General features: G+C 38.9%; 1 protein-coding gene across 1 annotated transcript; it reads right to left on the bottom strand.

Annotated features, from left to right (window-relative positions):
- Window positions 1–5,662: 5,662 nt before the first annotated feature.
- Window positions 5,663–19,965, bottom strand: hsd17b12b (hydroxysteroid (17-beta) dehydrogenase 12b). The gene is made up of 11 exons (XM_088296535.1): window positions 19,674–19,965; window positions 13,272–13,318; window positions 13,062–13,137; window positions 12,838–12,945; window positions 12,609–12,673; window positions 12,354–12,398; window positions 11,010–11,044; window positions 10,102–10,183; window positions 7,334–7,399; window positions 6,988–7,137; window positions 5,663–6,564 (listed from the first exon to the last, which is right to left on the bottom strand). The coding sequence occupies exons 1-11, from the start codon at window positions 19,846–19,848 to the stop codon at window positions 6,457–6,459; spliced, it is 957 nt and encodes a 318-aa protein (XP_088152661.1). The 5' UTR covers window positions 19,849–19,965; the 3' UTR covers window positions 5,663–6,456.
- Window positions 19,966–20,005: the final 40 nt, after the last annotated feature.

Below are 20,005 nucleotides of genomic sequence, written 5' to 3'. Positions count from 1 at the left end.
AATAAAAAAAAAATCTGGGTAGGCAATTTCTAAATAGAAGCCCAACATTCACATTTGTCTTTTTTCCCTCTAATTTCCCAATTTTTTAACCAATTCACAAATTTAAAATATGGTGGTTTTAAACTGTCATTTCCAGGTATATTTGTTTTACCAATTAATTGTTCCAACTTTAAACGGTTCAGCTCATTCATAAATCGAGGTTCCATTGTACGAAAAAAACTGTGATGAAGATTATTAAATATATTTATGAGTGCAGATTTCCACAGAGGTGTTTTATGCGAGTCAAAAAAGTCTGCATCAAGTTTTGCTTTGCCCAACCAATCAGAAGATGAATAATTGTTCAGAACCTATGAGGACAAATTTGATATCCGAATGGTTCAAGAAAAAGCCCCAATGCTCATATAGTTTAAATTCCATGATTCTGAAGCTCCTGGGCACATCAGATTAATGGACGCGCATACAGTAGATTTAACAAAAAAAATCTCATATTCGCATATTAATTGAAGCCATATAGCCAAGAGAAACGCACGAAAATTCACTGAATGGAATGAATAAATCAAGACTATTTCTTGAAAGAAATATAATTTTGGTCGTAAATAAGATCAACTCTTCTAACGGTTTTGAAGCCAGCAGCGCAGGTCTCGCTGGCCTTGACCAAACTATTACTGCCCTTCTGAGATACCATTTCTCCCATAGAGTCAATTTTTTCTCGGTTGATAAGCAAAATGTAGCGCTCATTGACTGTTAAACTCAAGGTGGGAGTCATGGCGGTGATTTAGGTCATTCAGTTCTGCACTGACTTGCGCATAAATCAACTAATCACCGAGGTTATGCTTTGCATGAAGCAGGATAACAAAACACGAAGCCACCTGAAGGAACGCAAGTGCCGCTCTTTTTTTGTCCAGCCTGTTGGTGTTTGGCGCTGACATAAAAGGCTATCGCCGTGCAAGACACTCTTTGCGTCTTTGAAAGTCAGACTGCAAATGAACTGAAGCGTATAGCTCGTCAAATCAACACGAGTACTACAACCTTGAGAGGACAACCTATTACAATTTCTGATATGGTTTTCAAATTGCATAAAACAAAAATCACACCATGTACTGTATGATAATGTGCATGGAGGCGAAGTTGTGATTACAGTCAAAAACTGAAAAATAGAATAGCACACATAATTGCACATGCTAAATATTTACCTTTTGAAATATTACCTGCTCAACCAAGCACTTGAGCAGGGTCGAGGGTGGTCCATCAGTATGACAGATCAATGAAGTAGGTCATCTGGATTCACCCAAACAATGACAGATGAAACCGTTCTCTCTTTATTGTAACCAGTTCCCAATCAAGACAATGCTAACGTAATTTCTTTTTTTTTTTTTTTGCAGAAGTCCAAAATTGTTCTATGTATGTTTAGATCTAAGATGCAGGCAGGGAGCTGATTACCATATGTGACATGTGCTAACAGTTTCAGTCTAAGGAACAAGGGATTGATGCGGGGTAGACTTTACATAATTGTAGTCACCTGTTCTTAATGTACCGTAAATTGTTCGGCAAAGACACATGCATGGGTATATGCGCCTTTTCACATGAGTCACACTGAACCAGGGACCATGCTGGAACATGTCAGTATCATCTTAACAAAAAAAAGAAAACACAGTAGGATTGGAGTGCCTGGTATTCTTGTTTATTTTTTTTTTATCGCAATTTCTCTTCCAACAGCAATGCTATGAATTACACAGACAACAGAAATCATTAATCGGATGAAATTATTTGAAAAAAAAAAATGGTTTCAGTGTTTGTACTTGTCACTTTAGGCACACATGAGATGGCAGACAATGCGGAGGACAGATAGATAGCTCCACAGATCGACAGATGTACTTTGGGGAGTCCATAGATGCCTCGCTTCCGTGTTGTGACCTCCACATTAACATTGTGGCTCGAAGACTCCTTCCCCAGAATTGATGGAGGGCTATATGAATGAATATCCTAAAGAATAGTGGGCTAATTCATCAGTGTTAATATGCAGTCAAGCCTGACTAGAGCAAGACTTGGTGTATTGACGTGTGCTTTCTGCCCACAAGTGTATCAATAGTGCCACCACATGGAAAACCTTGAAAAATGGCTTCCTGCAGAGTGTGCATTTCTAATTGTACATAGATTGTGTGCATCAGTTCCAACATTATGTGAGGTCTTCTTTTATTTATTTTTATTTTTTTTCGTCATTTTTTTTTTTTTACACTGAACTCAAACCACCCATTTGATGTATGTATGTTGTATTGGATGCAATATCAAAGCCACATGCCAAACAGTAGAAAAAGCAAAGCCTCAGCAATTATATTAAAGGTTTCCGGACATCATATAGGCCCAGATATTTAATTCCATGTAAGCAAGAAACACTTGGTAAACGGCAGATGATTACAAAGCAAGCAATAATACATTTGCCGGGAAATGTCATCTCTCTTCAGGCTTCCGTCCCATTTCTTGTGTAGGCAAACCCAATGCCACATTTGCGGGGCGCTAACCCCAATCGGCCACAGAAGGATTCATGTGAAGTCAGCCCCATTTGTACCCAGAACAGACACATGTGCGATTCCAAAGAGCAGGCAAAGCAACAAGGTCAAAGGCTCATCTGGTGCTCCTCCTCAGGCTTTCCAAGGTCTGCAGGAAAGAACGCTGGGCCTGATCCTCCTCCAAAGTGGAGCAGTCGTCCTCCTCTTCTACAATAACTCCACACTGTAAGCAGCGGAGGCGAGGTTCACGTTGCCCTGCCCTGCAGACACAAGCCGAGGCCAGAGGCTGAGGGAACTCTTCCATCACTAGAGGCAGCAGATGGGCAGGGATTGTGTCCATGCGGGTCGCCATGGTGCAGCGATATGAGGACAACGAGGTTTACAAAAGCTGTTTTTTTGTTTTTTTTTGTAGGTCCCTGCTGTTGATCTAATCAGCTTTCATTCCTCTGTTGTCCCTCACGTGATGCCAAAATGACGTCGGTAAAAAGATAAAAATTGATGAATTTAATACTGAGTCCGAGGGGTGCTTGTTGAGAGATGATCAGGGAGATCCGGTCCCCTTCTCTGAAAATTCTGCAATTGGGAATACTGACAGCAAGTGTGTGCGAATTTGAGCAAACTGTGTCCCCGATTAGCAGCGAGCTTGACTTTATAGACATCTCTGCAAACCACCCATTTCTTCCTATGGGCATCCCCCCACGTACAAAGCTTCTCTCACTCCTACATCCTCGGTGATGACACACTTCCGGCAGTTTCCATCACAGTGCACCGGAATCGTCTCTCAGAAACTGTTGGCATGGGAACCAGACGGCGATGCTTGGGAGGGAAACGGCGGAACAGGGAAAACAACCCATTTGTGTGGACAATGGAAATGACGTTGAGTTATATAATAAACTCACTTCACCAGTCATATAAAAGAAAAAAAAAAGTGCAAACAGAATTTTATGATCATGAATAATCACGCAGATTCTAAAAACATTAAACTGCTGAAAAGCCAATCAAAAATACATAAACTATATGGAACAATGTCTAATGATTTACACATTTAGAAATCGCAACAATTATTAGCATTTGTCAACGGTCAACCACTCAACAAACACTACTGCAAAGGTTGGTGCAGTGTTGAGCTGTCATTTCATGCAAATAAAGACTTTCTCTTGTGTGTGGGTGTTACATGAGCACTGGAAGAGGGACAAATGTCTGTTGTGACATAACATGTTTGTTTGAGATGGAAATGTTTCAAAAATTAATGCTGACAAAAAAAATCGCAATAATAACATTTGAACAAAGTGAAATGGGTTAATAGCTTCACCAAAGTAACGGTGGCATCGTTTTACATTTACACTCACAAACACTAACAACACAGCAGTCTCTTAATCTCTTGATGGCATGTCTTCAATTCCAACACACTAATTATACTGCTCAACAACAAATTTGAAATAGTGATGGCTTTGACCCTAAATGTAATTTTGTCGCTGATGTTTTTTTTTCGAGCACATCAGGTTTTTGAGATTTTTTTATTTTTTGTTTGACCTATAACAGCTCGCACAATACGGACTTTCATCATCGTAATTAATAGCTTTGGCATTCCAGAAAAAAAGATCCATCTGTTGTTGAATCGAACCCACAGTTATTAAATTTTACTTAACATATTACTATATTACATATATTATATTATGAAAACCTCATGTGCTTGAGAAGAAACAAGGCCAGATACAGAATCAGCCCCCCAAAAAAATAATCTGAAAAATAATTCTTGCCAAGCTGATTTAAAATAAATATGTTGACATTTGTTGACAAGTGTTACTTGTGAATCATTATAAAATTGCATAAGTGAAATGATTATACAACACGCAAGTACAGTACAGGCAACACATTTGTTGCTTGGCACAGAACAAAAAAAAAAAAGAGGCAAACGCCAGTCACGAAACTAAATAACAGGAGGTGATGATTATTGACAGCATGAGTAAAAAGAAATGCGTATCAACAAAGTCGTTTTCAGTCAGACATTGGACAAGAGTTTCAGACTCATCTAAAAATGCACACACCAGTTTCTTAGCACCTAATCTTGCCGAGACAGAATATTTGCAGATGATTTTAGCACCTCTGTATCATCTCAATTCCTGGATCTGGTTGACATTTTAAAGGTCGCATTGAATTTTCAAGCAGGTTCTTTCAACTGCTTTCCGCTCAGAGAAAATAACATTCACGGTTGTTATTTTCAAGCAACAAAACCCATCATATGGTCTCATATTTGTCCTGCCAGCTGGAGCAAAATCCAGTGATGCTTTTTCCAAGTGGTCTATTCCCACAGCAACAAAGCAGGGACAGTGAAAAGCTGGCAATTTTCTGATACAAATTACAAAACAAACAAAAAAAAAGCACCAGACTCATTTTAGGGGCTGTGTCACACATTTCTCCACAAATTCAGCAGACTGCTTTTAAAAACACGATTCTTACACGGTGGTAGACATCAATTCACTTGACCGTGTCACCCAAATATTTTCTACTTTTCACGCGGACTTTAATACACGCTTAGCACATAAGACTGGCCTTTGTCTGGTCCAAATTATTAAGGACCAAAGATGTTAGAACCACCAGTCTGCTGCTTAAAGATTTCACCTTTACTGCATATACAGTGCTGTGAAAAAGTGTTGGCCCCCTTGCTGATTTCTGTGTATTTTTGCAAATTTATCACTCACAAAGGTTTCATTTTATCGACCCAATTTTGACATCGCACAGAGACAACCCAAGGATATATAAAATACAGTTTCTAAATGATTTTATTTACCAAGGGGTAAATAAAATGTTAGATAAAATCATCTATAAACTGCTTTTTATTTATCCTACTGTTGTTTCAGTGAGCTATTAAAATTGGTTTGATGAAATGAAACCTTTGTGAGTGATAAATGTGCAAAAAACAGAAATCGGGAAAAGGGGCACATTTTTCACAGCACTGCAAGTTAGTCGTTTAGGAACATGCCCGGTACCGGAAAGAAATCACCATAGAGAGAGGAAACCGACAATTAAATTAGAATGTGCCTTTGGATGCTGCTTACTTTAATAGGAGAGAAACAACGGTGCATAAACTGCATGCAAATGAATTCACAAGCCAACATTAGCTGTACGAGCACAATCTGATTGGAGACAAATAGTTGTGGAAAACATGTCCTCACAAAGACAATGTTTTAATGGAAACAGTCAAAGACGGATACATGTACGGGTTTATTGTGCTACTCATTGTGGTGTACAATTGTATTGCATCATATTCGGGGATATTAAGGAGAGATTTCTGGAAAAGATTAAGCATTTGTATTATCCCTCATCACACTGTGTACAAGCACCTCATTTTGTCACTTGTGTTTTCATTGGTTTATCAGATACACAAACTTTGTTCAAACATCACATTTAAGGGGAAGGAAATAGTCCCAGAGAGTCAGTAAGATCCGTTGTTAAGCGTAACCAAAAAAGCAGCAATTATAGGGTCAGTGGAAAGTACCGACACGTTACAAAAACAGAAATATGTAATTATCACAAGGGAAATACGTGGCAGATAAAAGCCCCAGAATAACTTTTAAAAGCATTGTTAAGTGCTTGGCTAGGAATGGTGAGAATGTCAGCATGAAGACATTTTATTTTTCATGCATCTTAAAGTCCGATTACTTTATATCCTGTCATTATTCGGAGTGTTAAATGTCCACTATTATATAGTCGAGAGATTTTTCAATTGGTTGATTAAAGCTGAAGACTAATGCGCAGCGATAGGGGCCAGAAGCTGTCTTGCATTATCTATGACGCGTACTTTTTGAGGGCAGGGGAAGTGATTTGCTTCCCGGCAACTGTCAGCTTTTCCTCTTCTTGGGCCACACTGATGATGATGAGGATGATGATGATGATGGTAGTCAGGCGAGGCATGGGCACAGCTGGTCCGCTCCCGGCCGCCGCTGAGCTAGCCCTGCTTCTGCTTCTTGAGGTAACGAGCACGCTGGGACAAAGCCACTCCCATCACGTGTCTGCTGAGAATGCTGGCAGGGAGCAGCGCTGTAGTCACCCACCCCTGCAGAGAGAAATTACACGGTCAGCTGGTGGCATTTACAAATAACAAATTAACATTCATTAATGACCCTCAACCTACAGGAGGAACAACTGTCACAACAGGGGCGGCTGTGGGCAATCAAAGATAGTCCATTTGTTTTGTTTTTTTAAATCAAGCTCTGCTTGGTTTAACAGATTTTTTTTTGTCATGTGATGTTTATTTTACTCGAACAAGTCTCTTGGCTGATATTTGACTGGAGTCAATTAGTAGACCAACAAATTGAGACCAACGAGCAGAGTGCAACAATTAACTGTAATGCGATAAGTTATTGGCAACACCAAAAAAGTTCTATTTAAAATAGTATAAATATTTAACTTAATAATCAGAGTGACAACTCCGGTCGTGTTGCAGTAGTGCCATTCATTTCTTTCAAATTGACTGTACCATGATGGCATGAGGCAGGTAACCATTGGTTTGTGTCTGGAGGCCCACAGTGTTGAGCTCAGCGGCAACGTAGCGCTCTGGAGTCGGCGTGTCCAGCGTGGCCCTCCGGATTTTACTCAGCTTCGTTGCCACGAAAAATGGCAGAACACTCTAAGAGAAAGGGGATTTTCAGGGTCGTATCAAATCAATGGGTTTCATTTCAAACATGTTTTGGTTTTTATGTCACAATATGAAATTGTGATATCAGCATTGGATTCTCCAGCAAATTCGGTGATTAAAACAGATGTATTGATATACATGTGTTATTACATGTATTAACGACAAAGCAGATTTGTAGGAAATCCACCTGGATGATGATCCCTTTACTCTTGTACTCAGCTTGCAATCCTCGTGAAAAGAAGTCCACAAATGCCTATAAAACACAATGTAGATGGCTTGTAAATCAATACACAGGGGGATAAAATGTTGGTACTCCAATGTAAATAAAAGAAAGACCCAAAGTGGTCACAGAAATAAATTGAACCTGACAAATGTAATGAAAAAAAAAAAAACTATGAAAATTAATCAATGAAAATCATTGCTTTTGAATTGTGGTTAAACAACTTCAAAGGCGGCATGTTTCAGATCGTCCCACATATGTTCAATAGGATTTAGATCAAGGCTCATAGAAGGCCGCGTCAGAAAAGGAAAATATTTTGCTCTTAACCATTCTTGGGTGTTTTTAGCTATTATTCTGTTGCCATGACGCGCAACTGAGACCAAGCTTTCTGACGCAATTCTCTCTACAAAACTTCGATAGTCTTCAAATATCATTGTACCCCGCACACACTCAAGACAGCCTTTACATCAAAGTAGCCGGAGAACGCAACAGAGGTTTCGTCGTGTTTCAGACTGTACCAAGGACGGTCTTCGCTGTTCTTTTTTTGCTCTGCTTTATTTTTGCATCTGTGACCATAGAGCTGATGTACCTTGCCAAAAAGTTCCAGTTATGTCTGTCTATCCAGAAGACATTCACCCATAAGCTCTGTGCTTGTCAATATGCAGTTTAGCAAATTCCAGTCAATTTTTTTTTTCCTCAACAGTTGAAGTCCTCCTTGACAGATGGTGCAATCTGACACTGATCCACCTTGAGCTTGAAGGTTGTGCTGGGCTCTGTTTTAATGTGTCCGTTCACGTGTGTCTTTCATTTTTTAATATTATGTGACACTGTAATCACAGAAACATCAAGCTGCTTGAAGATGCTCTTCAAGGTTTTACCTTTAACGTGCTTGGCTAGAATTTTCTTTTTAATCTCATGCGACAACTCTCTCCTAGGCTTCTGGTCCATGTTTAATGCAGTATACACGTCCTCAAACAGCACCCGGACTACTTGTCACCCTTGGCGGTGGTTACGGTGGGGCCACCGTTAATATCGGACCCCGATTTTTTTTTTTTTTTTTTAATGACATTTGTCAGATTCAAGTTGTTTCTGTGACCACTGTGGATTTTCTTTCATTAACAGAGGGGTCCCCAGCAATTTGTCCATGCGTGTATATAATTGCAAAGGAGGAAGTCTCACTTAACATCATCCCTTAATGTGTTACTATAAAATAACCCCAAAAATTTGCCTTGGGCCAGACAGTGTTTACCATAGTCTTGACACATTTGATGTGTGACCAATGAATTGATATTTTGAATTATATGTAACCATTTTGACAGTTTAATTCATCTATCCATCCATTTTCAAAGCCTCTTATCCTCATGGTTTTCAAATATAATATGTAGTTCCAATATCACACCCACATAACGTCCCAACGCGTACGTTTCATCCTGTTCCGCTCTTAATCTATGACAGAGTAAAACTTTCTTCCGCCTCGGGCAAGAAATGTGTGTTCTTCTTGGAGTTGAGGAAAACAGGAACAGTACATATCCTGTTAAATAGTCCAGCGGCAAGACATACGAACGGGTCGATTCTTGTCTGTTGTTGTTCTATCCCCTCACCCCCTCAAAAAAATGGTGTGAAAACTGGATGTCAAAATGTCTTATGATATTATCTACAAAACCGTCATTATTTGAAATCCAAAGTCACGTGCTGGAGCTTTTCCCAACTGGCTTTGGGGAAGAAGGTAAACCCAGGACAGCTTAATTAAAAACAATAAAACAAAAATAATTATAATACTTTGCCATTTTTTTCCTCCTGCAGAGATTGTCAGTACCAAGTACTATACTACCAATATGATCCTGAAAAAGCCCTCGCAAGCGGTTTCTCCTCTTTCCATCAGTCATGGAAGCAGCAGCTGGGCTGCACAAAGCTTAATTTTTTGGGGGGTTGGTCTTTGTTGGCTTTAGTTGTAAAACACCATTATATTAAGACTTTGTTGATTATCTCCATAATCATTTACAATTTAGTGCAAAACAGACATAAAAGAGACTTAAGTGATCATCTTTCATAAATTCACTTAAGTGAACACCATTTGTTTTGTGTATGCAGGGTCCGAAGCTCTTAAGCCAAACTAAGATTAAGCTGGAACATTTTCATTTGAAAACATTTCGATTTTGCGGTTGATAAATATTTAAGTCTTTGCAGAGATCTTCCCAAACGCAGTGTTTTCATTTAGGTGACATTTCTGTCCATGGAGACATAACTCATGCTCTTTGATAAAAATGCAGCGATGGCTATCCTGCATTATCCTTATCAATCACTGTTTGTGATGTAGGCATGGACTGATTACCGGTTTGACGTTTTACCGGTCTGTTCTGAAAATAGATTACCAGAGATGGGACATTGTGACTTCATAAGAAGAATTAAAAGAGAACACAAATGGAAAAGATAAGAATGGAAATATTTCTATGTTAACTTAATGTGGCGTCATAACATTTAAAATATACCAAATTTTGCTAAAAAATAAAACATGATTTGTTGAAAAGAAAAAAAAAATTACCCAAATATCTCTTTTAAATAAAAGACACTTTTGAGTTATGATTACAACACAGTGAAACTGCAATATTTTTGCTCATGGTTTTCATACCGTCAGAATCTAATGTCAGCCCATGCCTGGTGTATGATAAATGGCGCAATAATAAATCTACATGCAGACTTCATTTTACATTTGGATTTTGCCATAACTGCTTCACCTTGGATGCAGAGTAGACGGTGAGCAGAGGAACCGGGTACATCCCACTAGCAGAAGAGATGTTGAGGATAGCACCCTTCTTTCTGAAATGACACAAGAAAAGGGCGTGACTCAGCATCAGGTAGTGTTACGTCACCTTGAACCTCAAAAAACGATATGGAAGTATCGATACATGCAACACACACTTAAGTAAACCACGGCCGTCCGTGTATTAGGGCTGGGCAATTACGTAAAAAAAACAACTTTTTTTGACTGCTATTGAAATCCCAATTAATAAAAGAGATGAGTTATTGTTTTCAACATTTTTTATTTATTCAACTACCAAAATGGAACTACACAAAACTACCACCATAGCCTCATGCTCATCCATTCCTCAAAATTGAACACTTTATTTTGAACAATGAATTCTTTTTGTCAAGTAGAAAATGAGCTTGCAAATATCATGTGTAATTGAAGCCTCTTGCATTTTTATTCTGCTACATCCACAGCTTTGCTGCATTGCATCTTTGCAAGTATTCAAACAGTGAAGCACCCCCCTAATTACCTGTGAGCATATCAATGGAATTTACATTGACTTTACCACCATTAAATGAAGCATGTCTTGTATTTTAATAGACAATGTGCTTGGGGTGGCATTAAATAGTGGAAATCACGGACAGGGAAGGCAGAATCACATATCACACGTTGTCTTTCGGTTATAAGGCTTTTAAGATTGAGAGAAGCCAAAATCAAAATCCCAATTAAATTTAGCTTAATTGTCCAGCCCCAGTGTATGTTAATTTACATTTAATTACAGAGTGGATAATATACATTTAATGTAATTTGGGACTAAATGCACAAGTCACAGAAATTGAACAATGTAAAATTGTTGGCTGTGGCAATATAACAGAAAAAAAAAAGATTTCTCACCTCTCAGCCATTCGAGGCAAAACAAGTCTCGTCATCTGGCAAGAAGATGATTGCGAAAGAGAGAGGAAGTCAAAATTAATCAGACAATATAAAAACAAGGATCAAAATGTGTGGACTCTGGACAAGTGTTTGTCCAGTTGTCAGTGTATGCATGGCTTGTGTGAGGTGAGCAAAGAGACAAAGATGACTATTATAGCTATGGGAGCAGTTTGAAGATTCACTAAATTGACAAAAATTCTGTTAGTGGAAGCATTAAGAGAGCAGGTGGGTTGTTGAGCCTGGACAGGGGTCACCAACTCCGGCCCTCGAGGGCCCCTAAGCTGCATGCATTTGATGTATTCCTTCTCCGACACGTCTGACTCTAATCATCAGCTCATCAGCAAGCTCTACAGAAGCCCAATCGCAATAATGATCATTTGAATCATGTGTCTTGGAGGAAGGAAACATTTAAATCATGCAGGGTCGGGGGCCACGGGGATTGGAGCTTGAAAATGACTCAAGGCTTCAAGTGAATTTCTTTTTGTTTCAGTGTAACAATGTGTCGAGACGTTTGGACTCATACATATGATCACATTAAAAAAGAAAAAAAAAAAAAACATTTTTCATAGCGTAATACTGTAATAGAGTATATATTTTTTTTATTCATTGAACTACAATACAGACAATTAGTCAAATCAACCATCACACCCTCTGCATTCGACATGATTATATTCCAAGTTTAAGTTCAAGACGTAACCTGGAGGTGGGTGGGTGAGTGTAGGATAGTGCGTTATACTATACAAATTTCATGTTTTTTGTTCATTTCCTCCAACTGACCTAAATGGAACATTCCACCCAAATAATAAAGCTTGAGTGTCCATTCAAAGATAACATCTTGGGTCAAGAAGAGGGCTGATAACTAAAATTACAAAACTGCAATAACAAAATGGCAATCATTTATATGGAATTTAAACACTTGTGCCTTAGAAGTGCCGAGGTCCCAAATGGACTGTTGATTTTGTTTGAACTTTGATTAGTTTCACATTGTGCACTGTCATGGTCCTCTTGGGTGTGCCCCGCTTCTTCCTCAGCCTAAATTAGCCTTTGTATATTTAATATGCTGGATTTTTTTTCAGTCCATGTCTGGTTGCTGTCTTGGAGGTGAGCCTTCTTACTTTGCTTTTTGATTGTAGAACGAGTGCTTTTAATTTGAAATAAGCCTTTTTGAGTTTGGCCTGAACTCTTGCAATGCTTTCTGCACTTGGATAAATATGTCTCTGAATTCTGATGAAACGAGTTAGGTAGAGGTCTGTGCTCTACCATGTGTCCTTGTAGGTGTATTTGTTTTCGATTTGCAGCACTTACCTGGCACACTGATGTTATGTTGACATTCACCAGCGTGTCAATGAACTGGAAAAAGGACAACACATTAAAATGTGTGCATTTTGTACATATAAATGTGGTATCTGATGCGATACAGAACTGAAGATAACACAGTGAGAGAGAATGCTTCATTGGCATTTGTTATTTCTACAGTGTGAGTGTAATTTTCTGTATCCTTCATACATGCATGAATTATTCATGGCTTACTAGAAACTAATGATTAAGACACGGACTTACAGTCTCCAGATTTGGGACACTGAGGAAGAATTCTGGGTAAGAATAGGATATCCCAACATTGTTGACTGTTGACAAAAAAAGATTCAAAGTCATTGCTTCTCCCCAATGCAACCTGAAGGGGGCAGCAGAAGGCTAAAAATGCAACCGAATCTATTAATATGGACAAAGCATATATTCATAAATTTACATGTTAATCCAAACTGGCCTATGCATGAAGGTCGGTTCTTACCTAACACACCGATCTCCAGTCCCGCAAGTCCATCTTCAATCTTGGAATAAATGTTTATTGAACTGAAGTCAGCTGTAATGGTTTTTGTCTCCACACCAAATTTGCTCTCTGCAGGGATGAATAAACATGTCGTGTATTTAGAAGTATTAGCTCATTCATTGTCATTGATGGATATTGCCGGCAAAAAGTACATTCATTTTACCTGAGCTATGTGTATTCCTTACCAATTGCATTGGATACTTCATCCAGCTTCTCTTGAGAGCGACTAATCAGCACTATTGAAAAGCCCCTGCGTGCCAGCTAAAAAAAAAAAAAAAAAACAACAACAGCATATTACTTAGGTCTGCTAGTTGAATAATAAAGAAATGATACTACACAGAGCATGTATGTATGTGTGTGTTGCGTGGGGGGGTTGCGTGTGTGCGCGTGTGTACCTCCTCTGCATAGGCTTTGCCGATACCATCTGTAGCTCCTGTCACAACTGAGAACAAACAAAAAAAGTTTGGGAAGGTCACATTAACAGAGAAAATGTACTCATTACACGTCAAAACTGATCTGGCAAAGTACATAAAAAAATAAAGCCGTCTGAGAAACAGAGCCCACTAACATTTAGTCACTCAGTGCATCTTGGCGCGACAAATGTGCTTAGGTTTACTTGTTTCTTACACAATTCTACATTTTACTGAAAACTAATTCACTTTCATGATGAGAAAATATACAGAACATTTACTTTGTTTGATGTAAATTGATCCCTGCTTTCATGCTCAGGTGCGCATTTATAAAATATGACTAAAAAAAAAAAGGAGAAAGAAAAAGCAATAATGTGACAGAGGGAAAAAGAGACTAACAAGGAGTAAATGTATAGCAGGTTCCTCAAGGGACAAACCATTCATCAAACCTATTTTGCATGGAAAATAAAAAGATTTTTTATCACAAAAATTTGAGTTTTACCGCAACATGATAGTTTGCTAAAATAAATCCTCGAATGGTGAACGACAAATATATAGGCTCCACGATAGTATCAACATCACGCATGTAGCTATTTTTACTCTTATCGCTGCAGCAAAAATACTGGATTGTGTTATTTATACACAAAAGCCTCGCTTTTTTTCAACCATCACATAGCCTTGGCTGCACCCATCTCCCGTCTGTGTGGTCTTTTAGAGTACAGATTGTACCGAGGCGCCGAGCATTCTCCAGGGCTGCAGTGCGATCAAATATAAGTGAGAGAGGGGGACCATGAGAGAGAAAATGACAAACATCAACACAGGGGATCCTAGGGGCAGCTAAAAATAGCACAAAGAGGAGCGGGCGAGCGTCTGCACGCACAATGAGAGGCAAACAGAAGATGAGTTATTTTAAGGTGTTTAAGAGAATAAACTGTTCGATGAAGGGACAAAGGGGAACATTATTTCCAGCTGACTTAGTGTTCCCTTCACTCAAATAAACTGCTTTTGTACCCAAATTTACTGGAGAGTAGCAAATAAAATTGCACTCAACTATTAAAAGGGAACTGTGAACAACACAGTATTTTGGGGACATTGGCATAAAAAAAACACACACACACACACAACAAAAGCATTATTGGATAAACTCGCGGCTCATGTACAACCCACTGCACGGACTCAATCTGAAACAATGATGAGTCGTCTCACAACACACTCCACAAGCGCAGCAGACAACCGGCACTTTTGCTGCTACATTTTTCCCCCAAGAAGAGTTTAATTGTGCCATAAAATTAATGCAGTTAGACTATATTAATTTCCATTACTTAAACTAATGAAGCCAACCTTTAGAAATTCACTTCCAGAACAATTTGTCTGAATAGCCATATTTTTTAAATTACTCTATGTCAAGGAGATTACAGCAGTTTAGTTAGTGGCATATATTACAGAATAGCATAAAAACCGTTGCGCATACTGTTCAATTACACAACATAAACATTACTCAATAAGCCTAATTGTTAACAAATTATGGCTTCAATATTTGTCATTTTAGTCACACGCAACACTTTTCATTACCTTGATGTGAGTAAAAACTGTAATGGTAAACTGCATATTAATTGTTGTGTAGCCTAGTGAGGATAAGCGGTTCAGAGAATAGATGGATGGACAATGTACTTATCAATTACAATAAAAGTGTTAAGATGATTCACTTATCGTATAACCTTCAGGACGCATTTTAGTAGGTATGGTAGTAAGTGTCAATTCAGCACGTTGCCAGGCTTACTCAGCATCGGGGCTCTCATCTTTGATTGGTTATGAGGGGATTAGCAAGGTGGCAAGTGGACAACGCAAACACTGGATCTTCTTGCATCTTCAACTGCCGTTTGAGGTAGAGTGCAAACGGCAAGACGACTGCAGGAATGTCCTGGACTAGCACCTCATGCTGCAGCATGATAATGCGCAGCCCCATTTTGTACGCAATTCCTGGAAGCTGAAAACCTCCCAGTCCTTGTATAGCTTGCATTCTAACCTGACATGTGATCCAGTTCCTCCTACCAACATCCAGAAACTTCACACACACATCCATTGACGAGGAGTGGACCGACACGCCAAAGGCCACAACAAACTAATCAACTCTGCGAAGAACATGTGTTGTAATGCATGAAGCAAATACAGTAAAACAGCACATTATAGAGTGGCCATTTATTGTGGGCAGCCTAAGGCACAACTGTGCAATAATCATGGTGTATGATCAGCATCTTGAGATGCCACACCTGTGAGGTGGATGGATTATCTCGGCAAAAGAGAAGTGCTCAATAAGATATGACGATACTTTTGTGTGGATAGTGTGTAAAATGGGAGCAAAAACTTAAGTGCCGCATTTATATTTGTGTTCAGCATAGTAAGACCCAACCTGTGAATATAAGACATGAAATCTACATGTTAAGGTTGTACACGGCAGGTTCACACATTTAACATATTGCAACGTTTATGCTTATGTTATTACACAAATGCAGTCTGCACAAGCAAGATACATAAACTATCCAGGTATTCCAATGTGGCACAAATAGAGAAGGTGCCCTGTTGCAAAGAACAAAAATAATATATAATATATTAACACTATAATACTAATGCAGATGCCCCCCAAAAAGAGAATTGCAAATGTCAAACTACAAATATGAGAGGATTCATAAGCGGATCAGATAATGGATGGATGGACGTCATAAATGTACACATTTACTCACTAAAAGAGTTGCAACAGATAAGGAGACTCAAGTATTGTACGATTTGTATCGGAGTCATTCTCACTAACTCTCTCACACACACACACACACACGCGCGCACACCCCAACTCGCACATACACATAGTGGAACCGATGAACCAGAATGCCAAGGATCCAACGCCTCATGTGAAACTCATTTATGAATGGTTCAAGTCCTGTTACATAATGAAGCTTTCGGCTCAATCACATCCACTTGAGTCAGGCAAAGTTTGTGAATGAGGGAAGCAAACGAGGCTAACGGGCTCCTTTGCCTCACTGCGCATCCTGACTCGCTCTGCATGCGTAATCAAAAATGTTACAAAAAAAAAATAAAAAATGCTCCTCTTCTATTTTTAGCCTCATACAAAGAGATGAAAGGAGACTTCAACTCACACTCAAGAGTGTCGGCTTCTCCAGCAGACCAATGATTGTATTTGAACCTCCTTATTGCGTCAGCAAGAGAATCTTTAGATCTCCGTTTGGGGTTTGGTTAGCAGAATTGGTAAAAAAGCTGCAAAAACTCACTTCTATGTGTTAGCTACTACATCTTAAATGCCGCTTACAAGTTTTGACCATATTTAATGTTTACAGCACCAGAGGTCGCTCAAACCCCGCCTCTTTAAATACTCACTTGACACATGGAGCGATTTATTTTGAGTGCCAACTCTTAAATCCAATCACAATCTTTTACTACAGTTTACATCCATTGACAAAAGACTGGCATCAATCCCAAGATGACATTTTGTTTCATATACAGTTTGTATTTACTGCTGAAAAAATGTAATCTACCAAGTGCCCACTAAGTGCACTAGGACAACATAAAAAATATATTATATAAGCAAAACAGTATAAGGACATGCAGCCTCGAAATGGATATACATTCATGCTTTGAGATATGAGTTCCATTCCATGCTCGTATCTCAAAACACATGTCTCAAAATCATTTTCTACATTGAAACGCCATTCATCCGTTTCAACACCACCCACTGTTTTTTAATAAGGAAAAATAGCACTCTAATATTGTACTTTATAAAAACAAAGCGTAATAATGAGATATCAGTGATTAACTGAGGACACGAAGTTGAGTCATGTCTCTCTACTCTCCGCAACAAAACTGTTTACACAGCAAGCAGCAATCTGCTCCCTTTCAACCCTTTCATGCGCATCATTCCTTTGAACCCAGAAACAGGTCAAACTCCCTGTCCTCCTTTCAAGGTACACGTCCTTGGAGAATCTCTCTTCCTTGTGGGTCACCACAGTAATGAAGTCAAGTAAGTAAAGCATTTTGAGCATCATGATCTCGTGATGTGATACTGAAATCCAATTCACTTTGCTAATCTTTTCGGTGTAGTCGTCACACTCACTAGAAGGCAATATTGTGTACTACAGCCATCATGTAAACACAAACTCAACTGTCTTTACAGTATAAAGCACTTTAAGAGAATCACTCTAAAGTGATGTACATGGAGCAAAATTAACTCATACAACAACAAACAATTAAGAAAAATCATAATGAAGACAGTAAAAAGCATAAAAACAGTAAAACCAAAGTCTATTGCTGAGTCAAAAGACACAGAATAAAAATTAGTTTTAAAGATGGGAAGGGAGGAGGCTTGCCTGATGTTTAGCAGGAGGTCATTCCAAAGAGAGGAACAGGGAAGCTAAAAAGTCTTTCCAGATTTGATAAGAGACCTGCAGCATGTCTTTTTTTCCACTTGCGTTGGGCTTTGCAGTACTCCTGTTTAGCTGTGAGAGTTGTCAATAAACCAAGACTTGGGTTTAGCTTTTGACTGCGTAGTTATTAATGGAGCCACCGAATCAGCTCATCAAAGGCATCAGTGAACCGAGCCCGTACTTCCCTATGGAATGAGCTCCCATTAAATGTTAGGCAAGCCCCCTCTCGGTCCATTTTCAAAACCCGTTTGAAGGCACATTTTTATTCTTTAGCTTTTGACTCAACATGAGACTATTGCTAGTCTGCTATCATCATTCTGGTATCTATGGTAAAATAGTTTATGTGTTTTAATTTTTGTTCTAATTACCTGCTAATTTATATGACGGCATATGGTAAGCGCTTTGTTACAGCTCCAGCTGTTGTGAATTGCGCTATATAAATAAAATTGATTGTATATGTTACAGAATGTAGTTGTGCACTTTTGCAAAATGTAAATCACAATGACAAACAAATCAAGTCAAATGTTTTAATTAATTGTAACCCTAAATCAAAAAGTTTCAAAGAGCTTCAGATGCCCACAGTTTACAAATATTTACGCCATTCCTTGAACTTGAGCCCCCAAGAGGGCAAGAAAGAACTGAAACAAAACCCATCTGGAGAAAGATGAGAAAACTTGACAAGGGGCCACAGATGTGGAATCCCCCATTCAGGATGATCAGGCTCCAATGGATGGCAAGCAGGCAACATTTAACATATAATGATACTATATAATGTTCAATGAAATAATGTGACAGCCAATAAAATGAAGCAAGCAAATGTTTACAATGACATTATCAGATAACATCAAATAACAAATGTAAGAAGAACGTCTCATCAGCGAAATACAGATTTCTGTATTTTCTGTATGAAGGTTTTTTTTTTTTAAATAAATCAATATAACGTTATGTTTGCTTGTATATTCAATTCAATTCTTTTTATAAAGTGTGTTTGTACAGCACCAAATCACAAAAGAAGTGGTCTCAAAACACTACCACTACTCGCATAAGAATAACTCATTCACCACTGAGCCTGACAGTTATTATCCATATTTGGCATATGCAACCTTGTCGTCACTGCCCCCCCAAATGCAAGCACTTGGTGATGAAGGAGATGAAAAACTCCCTCTAAGGAAGAAACTTGACCAGTTGGAGTGAGAGTAAGAGAGTAATGGAGGAAAGGAGCAGTGTGCAGAGAGGGTGTGCGGTAGAGAAAGAGAGAGAGAGGCAAAGGAGATGAGAAGAATTTCAGCAGGGACAATGAAGCAGTGTATCTCACGCCAGCTGCACCAGTAACAATGTTATAGTGACCAGCAGAACCAAGTAGAAAGTGTCAGCAGAAATTACGATTTTGATACACTTCAAGATGCCCCCCCCTCCTCAAAAATAAATAAATCAATCAAGCTTCAGGCACTGTGTGTCGCGAGACAAATATGACATTACTAAATAATGTATGGACATGAAAGTGGATGTGTGAGGGAGGCTGTCATTTTCAAGTTTTCTTTTAGACTAGTTCGTGAAGCGAAGAACAACTGCTTGCAATTATGCATAATGCCGTATGAAAACATTTGAGGAGCTAAAACTGCGAAACCACGAGCCAAAGTGGGTGGTAAGTATAGCCCTATGCACGTAGATATATTTCACGAAAAGGTTGTAGATGTATAATTATATATGTTGTCAACTTGATGTAGATAAACAAAAACAGGTTTCAACAAAGTATGAAATGGAATGTTTGGACAATCGGGGTATTCAAATTTATCCACTGGTTTAACCTGCTAATTTTTAAGTAATCGAAATATTGTTATTAAATCAAATAACAAATAAAGGTCAGCTGGCAAGAATCTTAATAAAAAAATAAATCAAAGTAAAACAGGCACACAACTACAGCTGGGACAGCACTATATCTAAAAACACTCACCTGCCCATTTGCCGAGTTTAGCGGGTGATACCAGCCGCCCGTTGCCGAGCACCCACACCTTAATCCCGGCCAGCAGCCGATAAACGGAGCACACCGACAGCCAGGCCGCGGTCACGGCACCGAGCCAGAACAGTGGCGTCTCCACGACCCGAAGCACGTGTTCACTGGACGACATCCTTGCCTCAAACGCAGAGCGATTGTTTCCTGATAAACGTTTATTTACGCTTGCAAAGAGTAAATTAACCTGACTTCCGCGTTTGCGGTGATCGGATTTGGCGACTTGTGATTGGATATTTATCTTCTTCGGCTAGTTTTTCAACATGGTATCACAA

Source organism: Idiotropiscis lumnitzeri, chromosome 5, assembly GCF_059441095.1.
Source record: "Idiotropiscis lumnitzeri isolate Australia: NSW breed Sydney's pygmy pipehorse chromosome 5, RoL_Ilum_1.0, whole genome shotgun sequence".
Lineage (NCBI taxonomy): Eukaryota > Metazoa > Chordata > Actinopteri > Syngnathiformes > Syngnathidae > Idiotropiscis > Idiotropiscis lumnitzeri.
Note: the sequence above shows the minus strand (reverse complement) of the source record. Positions and strands in the feature narration are given on the sequence as shown.

Excerpts from the sequence above, each read along its gene's own strand:
- hsd17b12b (XM_088296535.1), bottom strand. The coding sequence starts at position 19,848 with ATGTCGTCCAGTGAACACGTGCTTCGGGTCGTGGAGACGCCACTGTTC. Across the intron at positions 10,184-11,009 it reads TTGCCTCGAATGGCTGAGAG|AAAGAAGGGTGCTATCCTCA; the intron begins GTGAGAAATCTT and ends GTGTCATTTCAG. Across the intron at positions 6,565-6,987 it reads ACCTGCCTCATGCCATCATG|GGGTGGGTGACTACAGCGCT; the intron begins GTACAGTCAATT and ends TTCTCTCTGCAG.